This window comes from Trachymyrmex cornetzi, unplaced genomic scaffold (genome assembly GCF_001594075.2).
Source record: "Trachymyrmex cornetzi isolate Tcor2-1 unplaced genomic scaffold, Tcor1.1 scaffold121, whole genome shotgun sequence".
Classification (NCBI taxonomy): domain Eukaryota; kingdom Metazoa; phylum Arthropoda; class Insecta; order Hymenoptera; family Formicidae; genus Trachymyrmex; species Trachymyrmex cornetzi.
Genome location: NW_017295773.1, coordinates 408,937 through 434,854, shown reverse-complemented (window position 1 = coordinate 434,854; position 25,918 = coordinate 408,937). Strand labels below are relative to the sequence as shown.

General features: G+C 28.5%; 2 protein-coding genes across 3 annotated transcripts in view; one reads left to right on the top strand and one right to left on the bottom strand.

The window, feature by feature from the left end:
- Window positions 1–25,918, bottom strand: part of PIG-S (phosphatidylinositol glycan anchor biosynthesis class S) — a 31,154-nt gene that overhangs the window by 3,967 nt on the left and 1,269 nt on the right. For both annotated transcript variants that reach the window (XR_001940450.1, XM_018517723.1), the window contains exons 2-7: window positions 2,952–3,182; window positions 2,387–2,584; window positions 1,399–1,617; window positions 915–1,103; window positions 720–858; window positions 236–383 (exon numbers count right to left, since the gene is read on the bottom strand). Coding sequence is in view for 1 of the 2 variants with exons in the window: in XM_018517723.1 (XP_018373225.1) it covers window positions 236–383; window positions 720–858; window positions 915–1,103; window positions 1,399–1,617; window positions 2,387–2,584; window positions 2,952–3,182 (1,124 nt within the window). In the remaining variant the exon portion in view is untranslated. The remainder of the gene's footprint in view (window positions 1–235; window positions 384–719; window positions 859–914; window positions 1,104–1,398; window positions 1,618–2,386; window positions 2,585–2,951; window positions 3,183–25,918) is intronic.
- On the top strand, window positions 8,126–25,568 carry LOC108767713 (I'm not dead yet). The gene is made up of 10 exons (XM_018517716.1): window positions 8,126–8,323; window positions 19,219–19,292; window positions 19,372–19,489; window positions 20,032–20,303; window positions 22,482–22,596; window positions 22,670–22,731; window positions 23,042–23,164; window positions 23,409–23,738; window positions 24,210–24,588; window positions 25,208–25,568. Exons 2-10 carry the CDS (start codon window positions 19,231–19,233, stop codon window positions 25,457–25,459), a joined length of 1,713 nt encoding a protein of 570 aa, XP_018373218.1. The 5' UTR covers window positions 8,126–8,323; window positions 19,219–19,230; the 3' UTR covers window positions 25,460–25,568.

The following is a 25,918-nucleotide window of genomic DNA, read 5'->3' as shown; positions in this document are numbered from 1 at the left end:
TGCAATATTGCAGTAGTGCGATATTCGTAATCAGGAACGTAGCATATAGAATGATTTTTTTATAAAAAGGTAAAATAAAAATCCGTCTTGATATCTCATTCAATTTGTACTATAGTGATTGAATCTGGGTAAATAAATTTGAATAATTTACACAATTAAAACAGACTGGAAAAGAAATTAGAAATTACTCTATTTAAAATTAAGTCAATATATTAAAATTTTTTAATATTGTTACCATTTCTGGAATGCCTAGCAATAGTCTGAGTTGTGCCAGGAATGTGCCTACTATAGCAGTTTCTTCGGGAACGACAGTAACAGCTTCATCCTCTCGTGCGCTCTCACAAATCTCGGATGATGGATTAATCAAAATCACGCCACCCCATCTATATCAATTGTACAATGTTAAATGATTGAACTCTAAATTAGTTTCAAAATAATGTATTTGTCGAAAAAGTTTATTTTTATAGAAGATAAATATTATATACATATTATACACACAGTGTAACAAAGCAATTTTCATGCACATTACTTTAATTCTGGACTTTAATTCTGGAAAAGAATTTCCAAATTTATAAAAGTAACATATATATTTAATATATCTATATCATTCTACGAAAATTATTGCGTTTACTTAGTAAAACAGACTTCTTAGTATCCTTTTAAAAAAATCATTACAATAGTAATAAATGTGTGAATCACAAATCAGAAATGAAAGATACCTTGGAGAGAGAAAGGCTTCCACATTGCTATCTGTTCGCGATCTGTGCCCGCTGCGGGTGTAGATATGTAAAGGCGCATTGTCACACGGTACCATATAAACGACTAAATTGATACATGGATGGAGACTAACCTGCGATGCTTTAAAATTTAGTCAGATATGCTAGACACGTATACTTTTTACATGCATTACAAACCTAATTTTTTCTCCAATGGTGTTACAAGTTGTGGCAGGACATTCTCGCGCAAGGCAAAGTGCCTGCGGCTTGGGCTACTGTCGGGTACACGTCTAGGATTCATATCTAATGGTAATAAATACAGCCACTGCGATTTGATAGAAAAGTTACTCAAAATGGACAACTCATCTAGAAACGGTTGCACGTATTCTACAAGAAATTAAATTTTAGTCACAAATGTGAGTTGTATTTTTGTTAACGATTAAATTTGTCGGTATTTAGTAATAATATACACAGTGTATCAAACAGACATTTTTTCTAAAAATGCTTTGTTTTTGAGATATTCGACTATTTTCAAATTGCACCCTATATAGTATATAGATAGTTAATAAAAAGTCATTACAAAGTATTTAAAAAATTATTTAAAAAAAATTTTTTTTAATCTTACGATTTTTCAAGCTACTTTGATATTAAATAGTTATTTATGATATATATATATATATACCTTCAGTTACAGTCTTAAGGTTCCAAACAATCTTCAGCTTTTCAGGATCAGGATTAACCAAAGTGACTAGAACATCATATGCCAGACTGGCTGGAAATCGTCTTCTATTCTCCTCATCTAAGCTATACATGGTAGGCTCTGCGAGCGCATTTTTTGTCAGCGCCAATGATTTATCACGCAGAATCCATTCTGACAATACTTGTATTAATGTAGATATATCTGAAAATACATTGGTATTTATATTATAACATTATAAGAAAATTTCATTACTTTTTTAAATTTATTTTTGTAAAAATATAATTTTATTATATCATATATTATTGTACTCGTAGAAGGGAGTTTTATATCGAAATACTTACATTATAGTAAAAAATTATGCTTTTCTAACATAAATAATTTCTCTCAGTGAATACTGTGCTTACAATAAAGTTTAGTTACAGCCGTTTAATTTGAGTTATTTATTAAGTTTATCTCTGTTAGTTTTTACGGAATAATAAGGGGTGACCACTTCTACGATAACACCATGTATATTTTTTTCATCTCACTTGATATTTTACAGTTTTTACAATACTGCTTGTTAAAATTCTTCATATAATTTTCCAAAATTTTTAAATAAATTTTCGATTTTTATATAATTTAGAAAATTTTTGAGATTTTTTATACGAATTGTAACACATTTCAGTAGTGCTGAGTTTATATTTTTCCTAGAATTTTTTATATATGTAAATTCTGAAATAATTTCAAAATTATAAGATTTTACATTTTGTAATTTCTGAAGAAAATTTATAATATAAAAGCTCAAAAAGTTTAAGATATTTTTCCAAAAATCTTTATAAATATAAAATATGAAAGATTCTTAAAAATGTTATGAAAATTTTTTCGCCCGAAATTTAGCTAAGAATAAGCTAATCATTGATTATATTGCACTTTTAAATCCAGCAGATGCGTAATTGATTCAAGCAAATTGCTTCAATACTAATCAACTTACTAGTTTCGGTGGAGAAATACAACGTTCTCTTTGAGCCAACTAGAACAGCGTCGTTCAAATTTGTCGCTTCGAGCAGTAATAAACCACCCACATCCAAATCGAAAGTCGAAGCCACCTTTTCGAGCTCGTGGTACGTGAAAGCGGATGCCAAAAGATTATTGGAAACTATCTGATATTCTACGTTTAGCTGATATATTTCTGAAAATCAAGGGTTGAAATTAGCAAAAAAATAATATAAAAATTTAACGATATCGATGATTCCTATACAAATTAATTAATAAAACAAGAAAGTGAGAAAAATGAAAGATAGATTCTTAGAAAGAAAAATAGATAGAAGTAAGCTTTATGAGTGTCAGCTGAACGCTGTCAGCTGAACGCTGAAATTAATCATCGAAGGATAAAAGTTCAAAATTAAAAATTTTGCTGAAAAAATTTTTTTTTAATATTAACGTGGGTAAACACAAGTAATTTTATTGTAAAACTTCGTCAAAGTTATTTGAATCTATTCATGCAATATGCATAATATAAATTGTTATTAAATCTTTCGTGATTCGTTTTCACTTACCAGCGTTTTCGAACGTACGTCTGATCTCATGTGCAAGCGATTCGGCGCGATTGTGTGAGAGGGCTGCGACAGTAATCTTTGTAGTGATTTTAATATCCAGTTTCGATAATTCATCAATTCCAGTATAGGGAAGTGTAACACGAGGCACTGTTGTAGTGTGCCACCAGAGAGGCACGCCGATTCCTAGGAGTAATACAGCGAACGACACGCTCGCGTATACTCTGTATTTTTCTGTAACAAAAGATAAAATATAAAATTATATCATATGCAATTACATAATAAGCTAAAATATAAAAATAATAATAATGAAATTCAAGGCTAATAAGAGTCAGCGCTGGATGAGGTTGAACTTGCTTCGCGAAAGAAAACGTACGCCCTAGTCACGAGGGGCGTTTGGGTGAACTTCCCACATGGAAAGTCGTATGACCGTCAGTATATAGCAGAAATATAGCAGAAATTATTAGCATAATTATTTGTTAATAACATTTGAACGAACGTGACCGCCACCTAAATTCTTTTGAAGATCACTCAGGGTCATGATCTTGGTAATATTTGTCAAAATCAAGGTCATCAGCGTGGTGTCCGTTAATTTGAATAATTACCTAAGCCTTTAGACTATCGAAGCTTAATTTAACATAAATGCAATGTATTTATTTAATATAAAAATTTTTGTCCTTACTGTAGAAAAAAATAATATAGCTATATATAAATATATACGTATATATTAGTTCTACAAATTTAATGAATCCGTATTAATATTATAACATTTCCTGTAAATATTCACTCGGCTTTTCTCGAATGCAAAATGTGACAAAAATAAAGAATGTTTCCAGCAAATCACGATTCGGTCAAACAACACACCGTAAGTACTTGAAATTCATCAAAATTAAGACTCAGTAAGTTAATAATAGTTAGCGAATTTTCTACATTGTATATTTTTTTCCTTAGTACATATTTAATTACTGTAACAATAATTTTTAATTATTAGTTTTAAATCTTAATAATTAATTTATTCTATTTCTTATCATTTTTCTATCATACAACTTATCATTTAAAAGCACTAATTAAATTATTAAGTATTTACCAAGAATACTACTTTCTAACTGATTATACATTTAATTAATCATAATTTATTTAAATATTTAATATTAAATGTCTGATATAAATTAAGTCCTCTCTTCGTATTTCATTTTTGAATATTTTTTTCGGAAATAAACAAATAAATGTTTTACCAAACACAACAGAGAAGAGAAGAATGCGTACAATAAATATAATTCGTTTCCGATGTGATTCTTTTGAAACATTTTATTTTGTTTGTATGCAAGTCCACTTCTTTCTCGTAGCAGTGTATTCATTAGGGGAGTTTCATGATGGGGAGACGAAGGAATGTAGATTTTCTTGTTGTTACCTTGATGCCACAGTGCATTTTAGGTCTCCTTCTTGGCAAAACAAGGTGTAATCTACAAACTTGGCTTTTCTAAAAGGAGTTACTTATACATGCATACATCGAACAATATAAAGACTGAATAATACAAAGACAGAATAATATAGAATAACACAGAAATTTAGATTTCATTTATGTTTTTATTGTTTTTCTTACTTATACATATGTAAGTAATTTTTTATATATAATAACAATAAAATAATTACTTATTTCAAAATACTAAAAGAATTGGAGAACTTTCACAAAACAGATATATACATAAAATTTTCATTCTTCTACTGTTCAAAAAAATAACAAAAAATATAAATATAAAAAAGCATTAATCCTTTGTGAATAAAATTTTGAAGCATAAATGTCAAGATCTATTGAAAAAAACAGTAAATTTTGACATTTATACTTTAAAGTTGTTTTAAAACGAACAATGAGAAATAATAACACGTATCTTTATTATTTTAATGAACTATTTCATCCAATGTGAATTTTTATTCGAGGACAAAGGAATTTTTACAAATTGAACACCGAACAATAATTGACTGAATGAAAAGTTAACTACTCTTTATTAATTCATGCACAGAAAAGTATGTATTGATGTCAGAAAGCAACTATTTTATATGACAATAATATAGCGTTATCTATCAAAAAATGGTTAGGATTATTAGATAAGACGATTATTTAACAAGAGATTTTCTCTTAAGGAGACAATTAATTACGTGCACTGATAAAGACTTTGTAAATCGAAATGTTTGCGCGACATTGCGGCATTATATTTATTAGAATAAAGTAATCGTTAATTTATAAATCAACCAATCATTGTTCGATTATAAGTCACGGTTGAATATAAATGTAACTGTACGAAATATAATGTAACTGTACGAAATATAAATACGAAATATAACTCGTCCAACTACGGAAATATTCATTTATGTTTATATTATTATAATAACAATTAATGTTATCAAATATCACTGATCTTTTAAAGATGTATGAGTCACATCTCAAAACATTACCAAAAATATAAAAATTTCATAGATTGTTCCATTATTACATCTGAATATCTATGTAAAATTTCAGCACAATTTTCTTATTAGTTTAAAACTTTGGTTTAAAATTTTCTTATTTGTTTAATCTTGTTAATTTTGATTCTTATATATGTAAAATTGTGTAATACTTATTTGCAAATTTGATGAGGAAGTAACATTAAAATTTAAATTAAATTTTACGCATATATTGATCAAACAATTATATATATGCAAAAGTTTATTTGGATCCACATACGCGTTAAAAATTATTTTAAAATAACTAAAATTGCAGAAAAATAATCATTTTGCTGCATAAAATCATTACAAATCAAATTATTTGTTGTTTTTTTTTTGTAGTTGGTTTCAAAACACATTCATAGGCTAATATCAAAATTTTATGAATATTAGTACAAAACAAATGCGCACTACGCGCGCATTATTTAGCATTTGACACTATTAAACTCCACTGTACTATAATTTTTTTTTGTCAAAATCCATACGCTTACTTCATGAACGACGTAACAGTTATAAATACAATAATAACCGTTCACGAAGTAAACGCATGGAGAGAACCAATCAGCATCACGAAAAAGAGACAATAATATATTTCGAGAGATTCGAGACATTCGATGTTAACATGGACTTTTTTAAATAGGAATGTTGGCTAATATTAGCTTATTTTGACTGATATTTTTAGCTGACATTGTATAGCCAAAACATCCTCAAACAAATTTTTGTTCTTACAAATAAATAAACTATATACTTTTAATTCATAAAAATAAAATAAAATATTTCATGCACAATTGATAATTGATTTATATTGTTATGTTTATTGACCCCTTCAAACCTGATTTTATTTTAGAACCAAATTAAAAAATTTTTTTAATTCAATTCACGCGCATTTTGATAAGTAATTCATACTAAATAATTAATTTTTTTTCCAAAATTTTAACTATTTTTCCAACATATACATTATTCATCAAATCTCACATGACGTCGATGGAATTAAATAATTTCAACGAATAATATCTCCAAGCCTGATGTATATTACATATACGCAGGGTTTGAAGGTATTAATATATTGATATATCAATTGTTACATTATATTGTATTTTTATGTTCAATTGTTATATTATTTAATTATAAGTTTTATTTCTTGTGCAATAAGCAGAGATATAGAATGTCTTTAACCTCAGATTTTTTCCACTCTTCTCATACTTACAAGTAATAATAGTATGTTTAATATAAAGTATATTTATTTACAATACATTTGTTTAAATCATATCTTCTTTTTCTTCTTCTTCTTCTTCTCTCTCTCTCTCTCTCTCTCTCTCCCTCTCTCTCGTTCCCCTCATCCTCTGATGAGGGCAATAAATTTAAACTCATTAATTTAGACAATTTAGATCGCAACATGCACTACAAATTAAGGTCTGAGAAAAACAAAGAATTCTTTTACTATATGTACAGTGTATGAAATAAATATTCAATAAACATAAATAATATGTTGACATAATTTTTGAAGATGTACTTTTCTTGCATTATCACAATTAAGAATTTAATTTTTCAAATACCAAAGTCTTAGAACTTTTTCCGGATCTTTTACTCAATGTTTTTAGTTCTAATCTAATATGAAATCTCAAAAATAGGTTTAAAATAAAATTTGAAATAAAACAAAATTTATAGCTCTCTTTAATATTAAAAATACTGCTCTCTATTATTTATAAAAAAAATTTTTTTCAAGAGATAATTTCGATAAAAAATTCTTGAGTTTTGATAAATTTTCTCAATTTCGGTAAAAAAAAAGTTTCTAAGAATCCCACATCTCCTAAATTTTTCTAAGGATTAGAGAGATTATTCATTTTTAATTTGATAATGTCACAAATATTATAATTATCATTAACGTTATGTCGTAATTTCACAAAATACAAAATATGAACACAACATCAAATACATACTATAGCAGACTGAATATATTATAAAATGTTAATTCAAAATACCTCTGATATTAAAAAGTACCGTTTCTGTTATTTTTAAATAGAGAATCCAGAATATCCGGAAAAAATACATTTGGATTTATATTGGAAAAATTTATAATTTTTTGTTTACTAATTAACGAAGTATTTATGGTATAAAATAAAATAAAAACTAAATATTTGATATTTTGATAAATTTTCATATGTCAATAAAGAATTGTAAATTTTTCGACGTCCAAGAAAATCTCTTGAAAGTGTTGTCCATTCGTTAATAGGCCAGATTTAAAAAAAAACAAATAGACATAATATATAAAAAAAATTGTAACAATCTCATCTCGAGAGGGAGCAGACTAAATAAAACAGAAAGAGAAAGAAGAAGAGGAAAAGAGAAAGAGGGAGGAAGAAAAAGGAGGGGAAAAAAGATGAAGAGGAAAGGGGAAAGAGGAGGGAGTAGAGGAGAGAATGCGCTAAAGGAGAGGAGGAATAAAGTCTGAATTGAAGCCTTAATTCTGCGTGCCTTGGACCTGGACGGTCAGTACGAATGAAACACAACGTCGAATACCTCGGGAAACTCCGAGAAGCGATCGTGGCGAGAGTGAAAAATTTACAAAAAAGCGTATTACAAAATTAAGTAAAGCCTCGTGATATTATAAATAAGACTTCTTGAAATATAGCAAGACTTATTGTTGAAATTTATAAGCAATCTTATTGCTGATAAATTTTTATTAGTGATGACAATGTGATTGTTATCCCCTTATCTCATCGAATAAACAATTATTTCAAATTAAGCAATTATTTCTTATCTCATTGAATAGGCAAATGTTAAGTATATAACGACGTAAAGTCACATATTTATGCGAATATTTATGGCTTAAAGTGACGAAAAGGAGTGTATCAAATTGGATGGATCACATTGCACAAGATATTTAAATAAAAGTACGTGATAATTTAATTTAGAAATAATTAAAAATAGGAGTGTAGTACAATTAGATGTACGCTCTCGGCCAAAAGTTTGGAAACACTTGCGATCTTTTCACATTTCATGAGAAGTTAAATATCTCGGTGAAAAAAAATCAAAAGTTTTCGATCACGCATTTTAAAGTACAAAAATACGGCCTTAAATCTATACGTTTGAATTTTGGTTACGATAATTTTTCGCAAAGATATCGAATTTTTTATCGTGTAATGCGAACCAATCGCAAATGTTTTCAAACTTTTGGCCTGGGGTGTAATTGCAACCAATATTATATTCACTTACATATTACTAATATATTTGCATTATGTGAATTACTATTATTAATATATTTGCAATATATTATGAATATATGTTTAATACTTTTTATATTTCATCAATCTGAAATGTTTATGTTAAGATATTTACAAATATTGTGACTATTTTCCTAATATTCATAATACATTAATTTTCAAACAATATGCCTACCTACACTTATACATATTCGAAAACTGTCAAAAATGTCAAAATTTTTCTCACTACAGATATACATTTTATGTAATAAATTTTAAAATATTTGTAATGAATTTTAAAACAAGAGACTGGGGCCGCTTATACGGGGCTGATTGTCAAAAAACTAATAGCTCAATATATGACACAACACTCTCTTTTTTTAATGTAGATCGCTGATTAATATTAAATTGTGTAAAAAGCGTATATTATTTATTGTAGTATATTTGTACATTACTTACGACGACTTTTAAGAAAATAAAATTGGTAAGTAAATTTTTTTATCTCCTTTTTTTCTTTTCTTATTAGTTTTTTTTACATTATCAAACACGATTCCTGTAATTATAGATAGAAAACGGTATGTCTTAGATAATTTTTGCTGTAGTTAGTTAATCATTAGTGTAATAATGCTTGTGAATATGTAATTTATTTTTACTCTAAAATGGTGATGTGGGACAGATTGATTAAAATAAGCCAGGATTAGGTGAAAGACAATTTTAATCTCTTTAAATCGACACGTTTTTGAAACATATTTACAAATATATCATATATAGATATATTTTTTATTTTTCGTATAGAAACTAGTACGAAAACAAATTACGTATTTCATGATTAAAATTATTAGTTTACCTTTCAATACTATAATTATATACTTTTATTTCCTGAAATATAGAACTGACATTAAAATAAAAATTATATTTTTTTATGCTATATTCATGTAAAATATATTTCTGCCAAGAACGTGTAACAATCAATACTGAGTGCAAGGCTAATTTTTGCAGCTTTGTTTAAAATTTAATAAGTTATTTGTACGGCGATATATTGAAGAGTAATATTTTTTTAATTACCTAAAAATATAGATGTATTATAACGTATATAATAAATTCAAAATCTTACCACTTTTTTCTAAAAATCATTATTGAAAAACTGACAACCAGCCTTGATTTCCCCTATATTAATACAAATTTATACATATACTTAGAGATCGAAAAAAATAGAAAAATATTTTGCTTAAAAAAATATATATATATAATCTAGATAAAAGATCCCAACTTCTGTGGTGTTGTATAAATTTAAAAAGCTATAACAGGATACTTACATGTTCCAGTATTTTTATAACCGTTAAATTACGTTTAATCGTTATACATTTTTTCGTTATTTTAGCAAGACCAAATTTTTTTCTCACAATGTGGTGTCAAGTTTCACAAATTTTTGCTCGCAAAAGAAAAAGAAATGAAGAATAAAGCAAATTGCTTTGTCTTCTATTTTTATATATGTAGATGACAGCGTCGCGCCTCTTTCAATTCAAATGAATTCTTCTATATGCGAATGCATCGGGGACAACGAGAAGAATTTAACTTCTTGTAATCTGTAGAAGTTAATAATCCGCGTCGTATAGGTTGTGCTACATTACATGCAACGTATAACGGCATATCGCGTGCATTGCACGCATCGCGAGCATCGCTTGCGGATGAATCAAAGAAAAGAATTTGATTACAATAGAATGATTGGACATGATAATTCATGTTTCAATTGTACATACATCCTGATTTTTAAATCTATCCTTTTTTTAATCTATCGCAAACGTGTGTAGAATATATTATACGATTATGATATCAGAAATTAGCAAAACTGCAATAATATAACAAGATTTTAAGATATTTTAATAATAAAAATTAGAAAAATTTAATACAATTCACATTTATTAATAATTGTATTTTTTTTAATTTATATAAGAAGATAATTCGACAATTTAAAAAAAAATTCTTTTATATTTATAATTGTGTCTAAATTATTTAAAAGAAATATCATATATGATATCAAATAATTTAGACACAATTACTTTTCACAATTGTGTTATTTTTTGAAATTCTGCGATTTGTATATTAATATTAAAATTTCCTTAAAATACTTATAAATAAAATAGAATATTTTATTTTTAGGAGTTAAAATAAGCAAAATATAATTTATGATATGTATAATGTTACAAGACAAATGCAGTAAAAAATAACAATGATGAGTGTGCGATTACCACTATCGCTAATTTTATTTGTATCATTTTTCTGTTGTTCTATATTTAATGCGTCTTAAACTGAGAGCGAGGAGCAGGCTCACACACTTTTATTCGTCGTCACTCAACACGGCATTATGAATTTTTCTTCAATGATTTTGCCAATTTTTGGACGATTAAAATGATCTTCATCATTTATGGACTATATTTAAATTCAATAGTCCATTTCTCTCTCTCTCTCCTCTCTCTTAACAGTTGAAAACAATGGTAAAGATTCTTTCAAAGTTGAATCAAGCTTATTTTTTTATGTATGTTGATACTAAACCTTATAAAACGTATTTTATAACTATATAATATTTGGTTTTATCTATGTATTAAAAAAAAATAATAAAAGTTTGTTGCTTTACATAAGTGAAACAAAGAAACTAATAAGCATATTTGTTTGAAATTTTAATAATAGCCTTCTGCAAGATCAAATTTGTCAAAAATTATAATAACAATTTGATACTTCTGGCGTCAGGTCAAGAATTTTTTCGAACTACCTTCATATAGTAGCATAGATGTTATCCAAAATAAAAAGGTTTATTTAATATACACACACATTCTTTCGGTCTCACCCTCTCCCTTCTCTCTTTCTCTTTCTGGAAATCATTTTGGAAAATATAATAACATTTACATTCAAATAAAACGTATAAAGTCGTAATAGATATGGAAAATAGAGTAGAAAAATAATAAATAATGAAAAAACTTAATACATTAAATTAATCAACACAGTAGCGTTAATAAATTTATCGAATATGTGTATAAAGTGATGAATATGTCCGACTTCACTAATAATGTTGGAAATACAGGTTGAACTAGCAGTGAATCTATTTCTGTCGGTGGTTTTTCAAAGCGTTCAGCTATATTTGTTTTACACGAACTTAGCTTCTATAGCATGCACGAACACGCGCATAGCATTTGCACATACGATAAAAAAGTAGATAATATCCAATTTCCGTTTTTAAATTAACATTATTCCAAAATAAATTTATATTAAAATAAATTTATTTTAATTAATGCAAAACTCTTAAGCAACGTGTTATTTAAAAAATTTTGAAGATTTTCATTAATTGGACATTATATACAATGTCCAATTAATGAAAATCTTCAAAATTTAAGTACTTCAATATTAACAAAAAAGTGTGAAAATAAGAGTCATTTTACTATATAATATTATAGTATTATAATATTATATGGCCCTAAAAACGATTATAATATTATAATACTATAGTTGTTATAATATTATAGTTATTTTGGGCTAACTATACATTTTTTGTGTAGAATTATCAAGAGATACAGTATATGTATACATGATATACCTGCAGATGTAAGACAGTCTCTTTTGATAAAGGAGAATGTTAAATTAGGATTGTTTTTCGGCCAAAATGAAAAAGTTCCAAGATGTACAAATTATACATCATATTAAATGGCTACTCAAGTGGAGTCGAATAATATATTGCGTATCTTGGAGAAGGGAACATGAAAGAAATCGTAATGAAAAATTTTATCATATTTATGCTATCACATTTATTAAAAAGATAAGAAAAAATAATACAAGAATTGAGCAATTTTTTTATTATATTGTATATAAGAATTGTATTATTTAAACAAGCAAACGAACCTTTTTGAGAAGAATTCCGCAAAACTATAATTTGATGCTATAATTATAACGCATAAGTATAACGTAATAAAATACCATTATTGTATTCACTGTGGCACTATTTTGATATAATCTCTATACGTATACCGAAGGCATAGTAGGAATAGAATACGCAGGCGTATTACTAGATGCTTTTAATGCTTGTAGAATCATTTCATCCTTGTTTAAAAAACAAGGACAAATGATAGTTGCGAGCGTTACGAGCGAGTGGAACGCAGCCCTAATAAAAACATGAAAAGTGTCATCGTTTTTTTTTTATATACTTTTAATATCTCTAACACCTTTAATATGTTATCATATATCCAGTTACTACCATATATCCTGAAGAAATAAGTAGTATTTATTGAAAAAATTCTATATAATCACTTTTTTAGATCTAAATCTAAGAATTTCAAAGGCGAATTTTCCCATGATTCTGATATTTTCTCAAGATACGCGATATACCATTCGAATCCGCTTGAGTAGCCGTTTAATATGATATATAACTTGTACATCTCAGAACTTTTCCATTTTGGCCAAAAAAACGGCCTTAACTTAACATCTTCCCAATATATATAGTTAAAATGTCAAGGCTTTTTTAAAAGCTTGTATTTCCTTACGTTAGATCAATTACGAATAAGATTACTAATATAATAAATAAATCAAAAACTATGATAGGATATCGATGTCTCAACAAATTGAATAAATTTATAAAGACACAAAAAGATAAAAACCAACATCAAGAAAATAATAATGTAATTTATAAAATCAATGGCAATAATTGTGACGTCTCTTATGTCGGACAAACGAAGAGGCAGCTTCGAACTAGAATAAGAGAGCATCGTAACAATATAAATTAGATCAATCCAAACATTCAGTGGTCACGAAACACATTATTGGTTCCAATCACAGCTTTGACTGGGAAAATGTCGAAATTTTAGATCACGAGACAAATTTCCGAAAAGAACCGTTTCGAAAATGATTCACATAAAAACGGCATAAATTTAATGAAGGATACTGAGTTATTGGATCGATCTTATTTTAACATACTTGACGACATACGCTAATTAAGATTATAACGTTTTCGAATGTACTTGTTTATGTCATGACTTAACGATATATACCATATTCTCTGACCTATAATATCAGTCCATTTCAAAACATCTGACAATCAAGAGTTGTTTTATTATATACGATGACACAGTTTTTTATTTTGATTTTGATTATTAATAGATTATTCTATATAAATTAACGTAAGTGTGAACATAACTTCTCATTATTATTTAATTAATTATATTAATCATTTAATTATAAATTGACATTTATTATACAGAATATAGTAGGATAGTCGTTGAAGAAATTCTCGATCGGGCGTCGTATTTTTTATGACATCGTTGACTGAGCTGGATTCTCGATAACAACCGAGGAATTAGCAAAATACACTTTTATAATTTAGACTTTCAAACTTCTGACTAGATATTTCGATCCGCAATATCTAAACGAAGAAATAAGTATGTAAGTTTAGCCTAGAGCGATTATTTTTATTATCGTATTATTGTAAGTTCGTTGACTTTGTAAGGGGTTATATAAAAATGTTATTATATATATATATATATCACTGAGGAAAACTTTGTAAGTCGAAACGTTTGAAAATTTTATAGCATTATATTTATTTAATTAAAAAATAAATTTCATTTTATGAGTTAAATTACAATTGCTCGTTTAAAAAAGTCTTGATATATAAACTATATTGCGTTGCATGTACATGACCCTATTTTTTTATATTAATATCTTCCTTTGGTATATGTATAGAACTATGAATGTAATTATTATTACTAATATTACAGCAATAATATCTATAAAACAGCAGCTCTTAAACATATTATTTTACGAATTAGCAAGGTTCAACCAGGGAATGGAGAGTTATCTTTTAAATGTAATAATGATTTTTAGAAGTAACACAACCGTTACTTAAAAAGTAATTATTCGTTACTTTTCCGTTACTTTTTTAAAATCAGTTTAAAATAAGTGCTAAAATAAAATTAAAAAATGTACTTTTGCAATATTTTTTGTTTAAATTGTTAATAAAAGCAATACACAACAATAATACTAGCTTTATTTTTTAGTTTTTTTCTTAAAGACGTAATTTTGTAATCGAAAATCGGTAAAAAATATGCAGCAAACTAGAGATATCTATCTGATATATTGCATAAAAATGTAAAATAATTCTTGAAATAATAATATATTTCTCAGCTGTCAAAAGTCGCTGCAGACGCGCTGCAACAGTCGACAGCTAAATATTTCAGGAATTATTTATTACTTTTACGTGACGTAGATATCAGACAGATATCCCAGTTAACCACATATTTTTCAGGTTTCAAGATTACGAAATTATTATGTTTTTAAGAAAAAGCTAAAAAATGAAGTTTTACATAGCAAGTAATTTGTTGTATGTAATTTCCCTCTCATATTGTCGCGAGAGAGCTAAGCTTTAATATTTGAGTGAATACATATCTAATTCTACAATTTATACATCAATTAAATTTTCAATCTTGAAACGATATTCGGCTGATATTTTTCACAATAAATTTTTCACAGTACTTTAAGTTGCTTATCAACGTAAATATATCATTAAATTACTTATCAATTTAATTTATTATATTACTATTCTAATTTTAATTAGGATTGCGTTTTAAGTCAGAAAATGTAATTGACGCGCAATTTGAATAATTTGATGTGCATACAAATTCATTCTAATGAATAAAACATATTATTATATTACGCACGAAGATCAAGCTCGGATCAAGATTTCTCTTTTCAAAAACAGTAAGTTATATAGCTTAAATTTAATAATAAATAAATCACAGAGACGTATTAATATCTTAAGACGTTAAAAACACGATAATCAGTAAATTTTCTGATATCTTTTGAAGATAATACCCATAAAAGCCTAAAAAACGTTATCTTAAGACATTAAAAGAGACTCGAAATTAAAATAAATTATGAATACTATCTAAAGATTGAATAAGCAAAAATTATGTCATAAATACATAGGTTCAAAATACAAAAAGTTCCCAAAAAAAGTACCTTGTAACTGTAAAAGCTCTATGGCACATAGAAAAACTTAAAATGTAAGACTTAAGTAGTAAGGAAATCAACATGTTGGATTCGCTACTGCTTACGTATGGTCTTACGGTCTCTACTATGATTGGTCAATTCGCTTACTGCTTAAGTCTTACGTCTTAAGTTTTTCTATATGCCATACCCTTTAATTTGTTACAATTCGTAACGAATTCCATTCCCTGAGTTCAACCTATGTGTCAAGCTTTTAATAGTGGAATCTTCCACCGTAGGAGGAGGGGGAGGGGGGCAAAATCCACTGCGTCCACACATACGTTTTACAACGCAAAACGAGGTTCCATATAGATTTATACAGGTTTATACTATATCTGCATAAGGCATGCAAATATGCCAACAATGCAATATTGACATATAAAATAAAATTGAATTTTTTTGTTAATAATGACTGAAACTTCTTGGAGATCACTCAAAAGAGTGTCCTTGAGAATATATGTTAAGATCAAGATCATCAGAGGTGCCCCCCTTAAAGACAGCATTTACATTATTCATGCAATTCAACATTATTAAAAGCTTCTATGGAATATAAACATTAAAGAGTTTATTTTTAGTTTATAGGAACACAGTTAAGACAATGCTATAATATTTTTAGAAGCAAAGTATGTAGATCTATTTAAATATTTTGAATTTAAAAAATTCATGAAAAATATATTCAATAAAAAATTATTAACATATTGATATCTTGTCCTTTCTATAGAAAAACAGTACAAAACATAATGTAAATTTAGATTACGTAAAATTTTTCGCAAAATTTTTTGTGGTTACGTGATATTAAAATATCACGTATCAGTTTGCATTTAGCATGAACTACCTTACTGAAGGCGCGTGCCTTCAATATGTCGCAAGATATATTCTAAAATTTATTGTGTGTACAATAATCTTTAGATGGTTATAAAAGACACGCTTTAGAACAATAAGCTTGACGTAGTATTGTTATTGATGTAAATGACGCAGGGTTAAACGACCATGGGAGAGTCTGGACAGACGGCAGTGTCATTTTGATTAAGAACGCGTGCAGACGAAGCGCATAACCGCGGTGTCACATAAACGGAAATGACGTTGTAGTACAGCTGCATATGCATATATTAAACAATCACGAAGGCCGTGATCGTGAAAATACAATATTCTCAATCTTATTCATATTGTGCTTCAGTTCTTTAAATCGGTCGATGAATCGTATAAAACTGCACGATCAGATAATTAAACCGATTACATTGTTCGACAAAAAAATATAAAAACTAGTTATTTTCTGAAGTTTTTTGGATGCCGAATATAAATACGTTTTCCAAATTGTTCTATATATCAATATTTTGAGAAATTTGCAATTAAAAGTTGCAAAAAGATTATTTTCATGTATTTTGTCATATTAACTACGTGTGTGACATGCTGGAGAAGTTTTATTGAAATTTAAGTTAAAAGTATGTTGTTAGGACTTTTAGCTTTCAAAAGTATTTCTTTAATGTAGACTATGATTATTAAGATATTCATGATTAAATTTATTACAGAAAAGTTGTGAATTAGGCCGCTGACAATTATAAAATAAATTTTAATTATGTTAATTTAAACTTAAAAGTTATTAGCCGCTAAATACTGAAATCCAATGTTAAAATTAACAAATTCAAAACCAAATTAAAAGTCTTCTATAAATTTTTGCAACAATTCGGACAGTTTTTATGTTTTGACATCCACCATATTAAATCCATCGTTTTGAATTCATCAGTTTTGACTGAATTCGTATTCTAAGTAGAATTACAATTCAGGAAAAGATAAAACTTGAAGAATATTTTATGGTTTCACTGTGCTATCTAGATATATAGCATTCAAATTTAAAACATTACTCATGATATAAAATCCGGACGGATGGCATGCGACATTCGAATTCTCAGTACTTGAAATGATTTTCCTTTCGAGAGATGAACAACGCCACTGCTTCACGTGCGATCTGCCCAGATTTCGCAACACGGGATCGGTGGTCGTGCAAGAAGTTAACGCTCATCTCACCAAAGATTCGCCTCCTCGATCCTCCCGATATTCGCTGATGTAGACTCTCGGTAACCCAATAGCTGCCATGGGATCCTGCGTCCTCACCATCCGCCTTCGGCTCGTACCGCAACGTAAGTGAAGTCCGCAGGGGCACCCCGAGGCTCTATGAGATCATCTCACGCCCTGATTGACTTAATTTCGATTCTCGCAACCCAGTAAATCGCATGGGTACATGATAGTCGCATTGGTCCAATTTACCAGGCAGATTATTATTTTAGCAGCCAGATCTCCGCTCTCACGCAAGACGGATCATGACAACTCCTCGCACAATCTTAAGCTCGACGAGCCCGTTACTTGCTAAAGTGGGCTGCCTGTTTTTGCGATGCCAATTTTGTGGCAGTCCGGTCCAGATTCCGCTTTCCTCAAAGAGAGTCTTCTGGATACTCGGCACCATCTTCATTACAGCGTTGTCAAAATGTCGATAGTCCAAGGTACAATTAGTAAGCGCAAGAGAAAAATAATAAGAAATATACGATCTGCATCTTCCACCCCTGGAAGTGCACGGGACCTTCTCGGCGATGTCCTCCTTGAATCAGTTTCCTCTTCAACGGTGAAACGGCAGCACATAAGTCAAGGTCGCCGGGTGGCCACCGATCTTCACACATTTTATTCGGCTAATGTGATATCTCATAAAAGTTACAGTTTGACAAAAAAAATTAATCAGCACTCGATTTTTGCGTCCGCACGCATTTGCACTCGCTCTATCTAGCTGGGAGAACGCAGGATTTGACTTATCCGCAAACTAGTGATGGACGAAAAACGTCATATTACAGTAAATTGTTACAATAAACACGCTGTGTTGTTTTAATTTTCTTAAGAGGATTTTAAAGTAAAGCCCGAACTCCACACACATAACTTTTCGTAAAACAATAGCAAGTAGATTGCAAAGCTTTTATATATGAAGCAAATATTATTACGATATTGACAGCTCTGATGCCATATTGGACTAAGAAAAAAAATCTCAATTTAAACAATTTTTTTTTCATTTTCGGTATAAACACCATCTCACAGACACGTATTAATGATGTGTATATTTTAATCTTGGAAAAGGATTTTCGAGTCTGTAAAAGAGGAAAAAGTAATCGTCATACAAAAATTATTGCATTTAGTCGGAAAAACAAACGACTTTAGGATTCCTTTAATTTTAAAACTTCCCTTTAATTTAATACTATATTCATCTATACTTTTCGATAAGTATGTTATTTTTTATTATATTAATTTTATTGCACATATATAGTATACTATATGTATACATTAAAATGAAATTAAAAGAATTTTAGGAAAATGGAGATAAATATTGCAATTAATTTGTTATATTTGCAAATTATTAATTTCAAAAAGTACTCTCTAGAAATTGAACACATGTATTTTATAATTTAATATTTTAATTAATACCGTTTAGTTAGACTAACGTAATTAAAATAATAATAATACTTTTTGTAAAAATATTTTAGATGAATTTTTATATAAAAGATTTTTCAATATTCTAATTTCAGTAAGACCTTAAAATGGCTTCGAGATCAGAAGATCCAGAAATTACAGAATCCAGAGGAAAAGAGAGAAACACAGGGTAAGTTATTGATATTAGTTCTACAATTTGTAAACAATTGTAACGCAACATCTCATGAAATATTTTTTTGTAAATTTAGGAAAAGTGACGGGTTTGGCAGATTATTGATAAAGTTTCTAGCCATTTATTGGCGATCTTTCATTGTGATATTATGGCCATTAATCCTAATTCCAATATTGATTCTCGAAAGTGAAAAAGTATGTTTTTTTTCTTATATTCATATTATATATAAAAATTAAATAAATAGAATATATATTTAAATTTAAAGAAACGTTAGAAACAAAAAAAGTGTATTAATAATTTATACATCATAAAACTCCTTTTTTCTAACAACAGCCATATTAAATTAATTTCTTCATACATTACCACGCATGTTCAATAAAGTGCTGAAATATATGAAAATATTTTTTCAGTTCATGAATTAACAAACAAATATAAATAATTTTACATTTACGATTCATTGTGAGATACGTTTTTGTTAAAATGTAAATTGAGTTATATGAGAGTTTATTAAGAATAATAAAAAAAGTTTTCGATAGTAGAATATACGGACACTAATTTATTTTAATGCATTTATTTACAATATAGAAAAAGATTTCGTAATTTTTTGTTCCAAACATCGCATAATTTAACATGGTTGTATAGTGAGAGAATAAAGAGTTGCATATATGCCGATTTATAAGTTTCACATTGAAAGTTGAAAAAATTAAAAAATCGTTCTTTCTTCTTGCCGATGTAGCCTGTCGCAATGAAATGTTTATACATCATCGCGTTAATGGCGATGTTCTGGGTGACAGAGGTCTTGCCATTGCCCATCACAGGTATGATTCCGGTGGTCTTATACCCGCTAATGGGTATTATGTCTACCAATGAGACTTGTTTATGCTACATGAACGATACCACAATGATGTTTCTGGGCAGTTTGGTAATCGCTGTGGTTATTGAAAACTCCGGCTTGCACATGCGAATGGCATTACTCATCATCAGAATTATTGGCTGCAGTCATCGAAGGTGTTTTAAATACGTTCTATATCATTGTGTTACGTCAGAAGATATTTCTAATGTTTTTATTTGTAACACCTTGTCTAATGACATCATAGAGTTTTCAAATATTATATAATAGAATATTATTTGCATTGTTGCGATTCGTAATACAGGATGGGCCAAAACACATCGAAAATCGCTCTAAATAAATCGAAATGATAAGATGAATAAGACTATCGTTTTTTAGAAAAAGTAAAATTATTACAAGATTCTAAAGAAATAAATTGTATGATAAAGGAAGCCAAAAACGTCCAGGTAATAATTGATCTATGCGTTTTTATCGATAGCAAGTACAATATTGTTAACGTGTCTGAAATGAAACAACGGAATAAACGAGAAATTGCTTAAAGAATGTAATTCAAGATCTTGTAATAATATCCGCAACAATAGAAGATAAGGAGAAGTCCATTGGAATTCCAATGTACATTATTGTATTGTGTGCGGAAAATTGTATCTTGAACATTAAGAGAGTTGTTAACGTTTTTGAAAAGAAGAACATTCACGAACTTTTTATCTCAGTTGACTTGCGTATTCAATTTTATTCAACTGCGTTCAACGTTTGAAACGTATGTAATTTCTCTGCGACAAATCACGTTGTCGAAATGTCTAAGTTATTGTTAATATTTAATAAATAATTTATTAATTTATTGTATACACGCATATTCAGTGTCGACTTTTATTAGCTTCTTTTAGAAAAAGAATTTTTAAATGTAATTACGTATGCGTGCTACTATAAATATTCAACTTTGCTACAGATGTTCTGTGTAGTTTACTTTCAGAAATAACTAATTCAATTATAGTTAACTCTTAAAATAAACGAGTAAATTTGTTTGAGACAAAGGAAAATTTTGTATTTTACAAGTATTTTTTTTTTTATTTAATTGAGTCTCCCTGTATACTAAAACGATCAACATTTTCAATAATGCTGTTTTATTATACAGTAGCCCGAAAGTTACCACGACACCGTGGTTCCTTTATGTTCAGCCGCCTAATCGCCGGGCAGCGGAATTATACTGAATTAAATTAACACGTTACGTGCTACGCCAGCGTCCGGTATCATGTAATTCAATAATAGCGACCGGTTACTAAGTATCGGAAGTGCAAGAAATTATAAGATAACGTGTCTTTCAGTAATATTTAAATAATATTAATGTAGCCATGGGAATCAATAGTAATTAAATTATCGTAACGGGAAAATTAATTTGTAAAAAGGGAAATAATTGAAATAAAGTGTTAAAGTTACAAGGGAATAATTGAAATAACGTGTTGAAGTTAAGGGGGAATAATTAAAATAAAGTGTTAAATTTTTATGGAAATGAGTGTCTCTTCAAAGCTCTTTGTATTCGTCTTCTATTAGCGCATCTCGTGGGTGCCTAATCATTTAGGCAGAACAAACTCAAAAAATTTCATTTGTTATACACCAAAAGACACAACATGCAGGTGATTTAACAACGTTTGTCTTCAATATTTTATATTCCTGACTTAATTCTGAGATATTTATTTGAAATATTCTTATTTGAGAAACAGTATTTATAAGACAATTTTTCTGCGGAGCACATGAAAATCAGAACGTGAAATTAAGTCAAGAATATGACATTCTATCCGTTTATTTTGAATCACCCTATATATAAAATTATATTTTGCGAATTAAATTAAAATAGATTGTTTCTAACGTATTTTTTTTCTGTCCTTTCATTCCTGAAAAAAATATTTGTTTCTTTTAGTTGTAATTTTAGTTGTAAAACTCATAATCTTTTTTCTCGAAAACAAAGCTTTATTAAAAAGAACTCAATCTATCATTTCGACTTGTTTCGAGCGACTTGTTGTGCTTTTCTTTTCTTGAATCACAATTCAATATATAACTGGCTTTTTAATCGCGAAATAGTAGTAAATATTTTGACACTAAAAATATTCGTGTTAAAATATTTATTACTATGTCATTCTTATTATTCCTGATCTTAAAATACAATCCAAATACCATACACGTACATACTAGTATCTTTCCTCATTTCACGATTTTGACGAAAAATGCCAGACCACTTGTATAGCCAGACTCTGATTAGAGTCTCTAGTTATGTCTACATATTCATCTTTTTCTTATTTTTTCAATTAAAAATTTCTTTTTTCGATTTATTTTATTCTCAGATTAACATTAGGTTTATTTTTCGTAACGATGTTCATTTCAATGTGGATTTCAAACACTGCCGCTACAGCCATGATGATACCGATAATGGAAACTGTTCTCATGGAGCTTGAATCGGTGAGTTTCCACCTTTTTCGAAATCTTGACTATAAGACGCGAAAAAAAAATGTTTTAAATTTATTTATCTCAGCAAGGACTTGGAAACATGTTCGTACAAAAGGATGGAGTGGCCGAAGAGGAAGGCAGGGAAATGTAATTATTTATTGTTATACACATGTACGCGCGCGCGCACACACACACACATGTTTCATTTTTTATTTTCTAGATATTTAATTTTTAAATACAGGATGATGCATTCAATATAGTCAATTTTCTCCAAAATTTAATGATACGAAAAAATATTTCGGATAAAAGTGAAACTTATCTTTCAGTGTATATTAATATTTACTCTCTATTAATTAAACTTAAATATTATACTAAATTCCACACAAGTTCATCTATTCTATTTGTTCGATCATAATACACATTTACGGTGCTAATTTTTCTTTCTTTTTTTTTAAAGCAAAAGGCCAACGCATAGTACAATGGTATATTATCTCGTCGCGGCTTACGCATCTACTCTCGGTGGTACCGGCACTATTGTGGGAAGCGGTACCAATTTAACATTAAAGGGATTTTTAGAAAAGTATGTGCTTATAGTAAACACCAAATTTTATGTTAAATGTGTTATTTTGAATGTCATAAAGTAATAAGATATCTCAAGACATTTATAATATGTATATTAAAAAATTATGACATAAAATAGATATTCATATTTACAAGTTAATTTTATAAATTTTTAATTCCAGTGTGACATATTTAATTTTTTTCGATACTTATTATTTAGGAGAAATAATAATAACAATTATAAAGTTTACTTTCATTTCTAGGCGTTTTCCCAACAGTCCCGGTATAAATTTCGCCTCTTGGATGTTATATTCGGTGCCACCCATGCTGTTAATGGGTTTGCTCACATGGTTGTGGCTGCAGGTGATGTACATGGGTCTTTTTAGACCAGAAAGCAAAGATGCTCGTGCGATAGATATTGGACAACAAGGCGAGCGTATTGCAGCGGGAGTTATTGAGAAAAGGTACAAAGAACTTGGACCGATCTCGTGGCATGAGTTCTCCGTGGGTGTCTTATTTATTTTTGTGGTGCTCTTATGGTTCTTTAGAAGCCCTGGTTTTATGCCGGGCTGGGCTGCTTATGTTACGAACTTGTGAGTATTGATACAAATCAATATCATAAAATATGCATTTTCCATTTCAAAATGAAACTTCATTATGACCGGTATTCATAATCAGATCTTATATTCAAGACCATCTTAAGTACGGTCTTAAGAAGTCACGAACCAATCAGAGGGCTGCATTAGCGTCTTAAGACATTACTTAAGACGGTCTTGAAATAAGAATCGACTATGAATACCGGCCTATGAGTTATCATGAAAATAATCAAAAAATAAGAAAAAAATAACAAAAACTAATTTTACATTATACTTTTGTAATCCATAATTTCGGTCAAATTATAAATATAATTTTCTTAAACTCATAATTTTTTAGTTTAATAAAATATACGTCTAGACGTAATCCAAAATATAATCAAAATAATGAAAAATTAAAATATGTAGAAAAAAATTATAAAATAATAAATTAAAGCAAATATAAAACAATCGGAATTTTTATGTTCATAGGTCTGTTAAGGATTCGACAGCAGCCGCATGTGTAACGATACTGTTTTTTATTATTCCGTCGAAATTGGACTTTTTATATGCATTCAGTAAAGATCCGCGTAAACGACCCACAAAAGCATCGCTTAGTTTAATAACTTGGAAAATGATAAACGAGAAAATGCATTGGAGTCTAATATTCGTGTTAGGTGGTGGGTTTGCCATCTCAGCAGGTAGCACTTCATCAGGTCTGTCAGAAATGCTCGGTCACTATCTAATAGGTTTACAAAAGATTAACGTGGTAGCAATAATGCTGATTGTCTGCTTCTTTGCCGAGAACGTAACGGAATTAACAGCTAACGTGGCCGTTGCGAATATTATACTGCCAGTATTAGCGGAGATGGTGAGTATAGCGAAATTAACGATAAATTTTTATGTAACAGAGATCAATTAATGATAATTTAGGAGATATTTTATTCTAACATATTTTAATATAAAAGTGTAAAAAATCTCATTATAATATAACATTATTTTTAATATTTTAATTCGCAGGATTATAAAATGGATTAATTAAAGTGGAAAAAAAACTATTTGCATTTTAAAAAGTATGCAATTTAGATTGTGTAATTTACATTGTATTTCTTAATTTATAATTTCCTTTATAAATTAAGAAATATAATGCATGTATTTTTATTTGAATCATTTTTAAACATAAGAGATTTATTTAAATCATTTTAAATAAGAGACAATATATATTTTTGATATATTAAAATGAATATACTCTATATGTGTATGGCATGTCTATGTAACGTCTATGCTCTTGGCAAATATTTTTTCACATAATATATGTCATATATTTACAATTGTTAAACTATATATTTTTATTTAAAATATTCTTTGTTGAAGACATTGCTGATTAAAATTTACAGAAAATTTCTTGCTTGCAAGACAAGATTTTATTACTTACAATATAAGCTAGTTTCCAAGAATTATACCAGTATATTTTTTTTCTTTTCTTTCAGTGTGTGGCTATTAAAATACATCCTTTGTATTTAATGCTGCCAGCAACTCTCTGCTGCTCCTTTTCGTTCCATCTACCAGTAGGTACTCCACCAAATGCAATTGCTAGTGCCGCGGGACACGTAAAGACAAAAGATTTTATGATTGCTGGTATCGGTCCTAGCATTATCACGCTCATTGTCACTGTAATAGCGTTCTCTACTTGGGGTGAATACGTATTTAACCTATCGGATTTCTCCGAATGGGCCACGTAGCAGTACTTATATAGTATAAACATTCTTTTATTCGGTATATTTCATTATCATTCCGCCAAAGAGCGAAGAATGATCTTCACAACGACAAGAGTACTACTCGCATTATATATTTTTTATTTTCTCGTCTAATCGAGTTTATTTTCTACTTTTTTTTATAAATTCCAAATATTATATATGCAAAGCTTTAAGATAAGAGAGAGAAGTAAACGTAATTATAAAATAATCTCAATGAAAAATATAAATTGTAAAATCGTATCATACCTTATGAATCATAAATGAATCGTAGAGAATTGTCATATTAAACATAATAATGAATGTATATGTTTAGAATTTTAGATTTATATAAAGTGACGTTTTTCATGAAATATTTTATATCTGTTACATTGATAATACTAAGTAAATTCTCAGAGTAATAACAACTTTAAGTTTATAATCATCGCCTTAGTAATTGTAGTCCCA

Excerpts from the sequence above, each read along its gene's own strand:
- LOC108767713 (XM_018517716.1), top strand. The coding sequence starts at position 19,231 with ATGGCTTCGAGATCAGAAGATCCAGAAATTACAGAATCCAGAGGAAAA. Across the intron at positions 22,732-23,041 it reads GAAGAGGAAGGCAGGGAAAT|CAAAAGGCCAACGCATAGTA; the intron begins GTAATTATTTAT and ends TTTTTTTTAAAG. Across the intron at positions 24,589-25,207 it reads TGCCAGTATTAGCGGAGATG|TGTGTGGCTATTAAAATACA; the intron begins GTGAGTATAGCG and ends CTTTTCTTTCAG.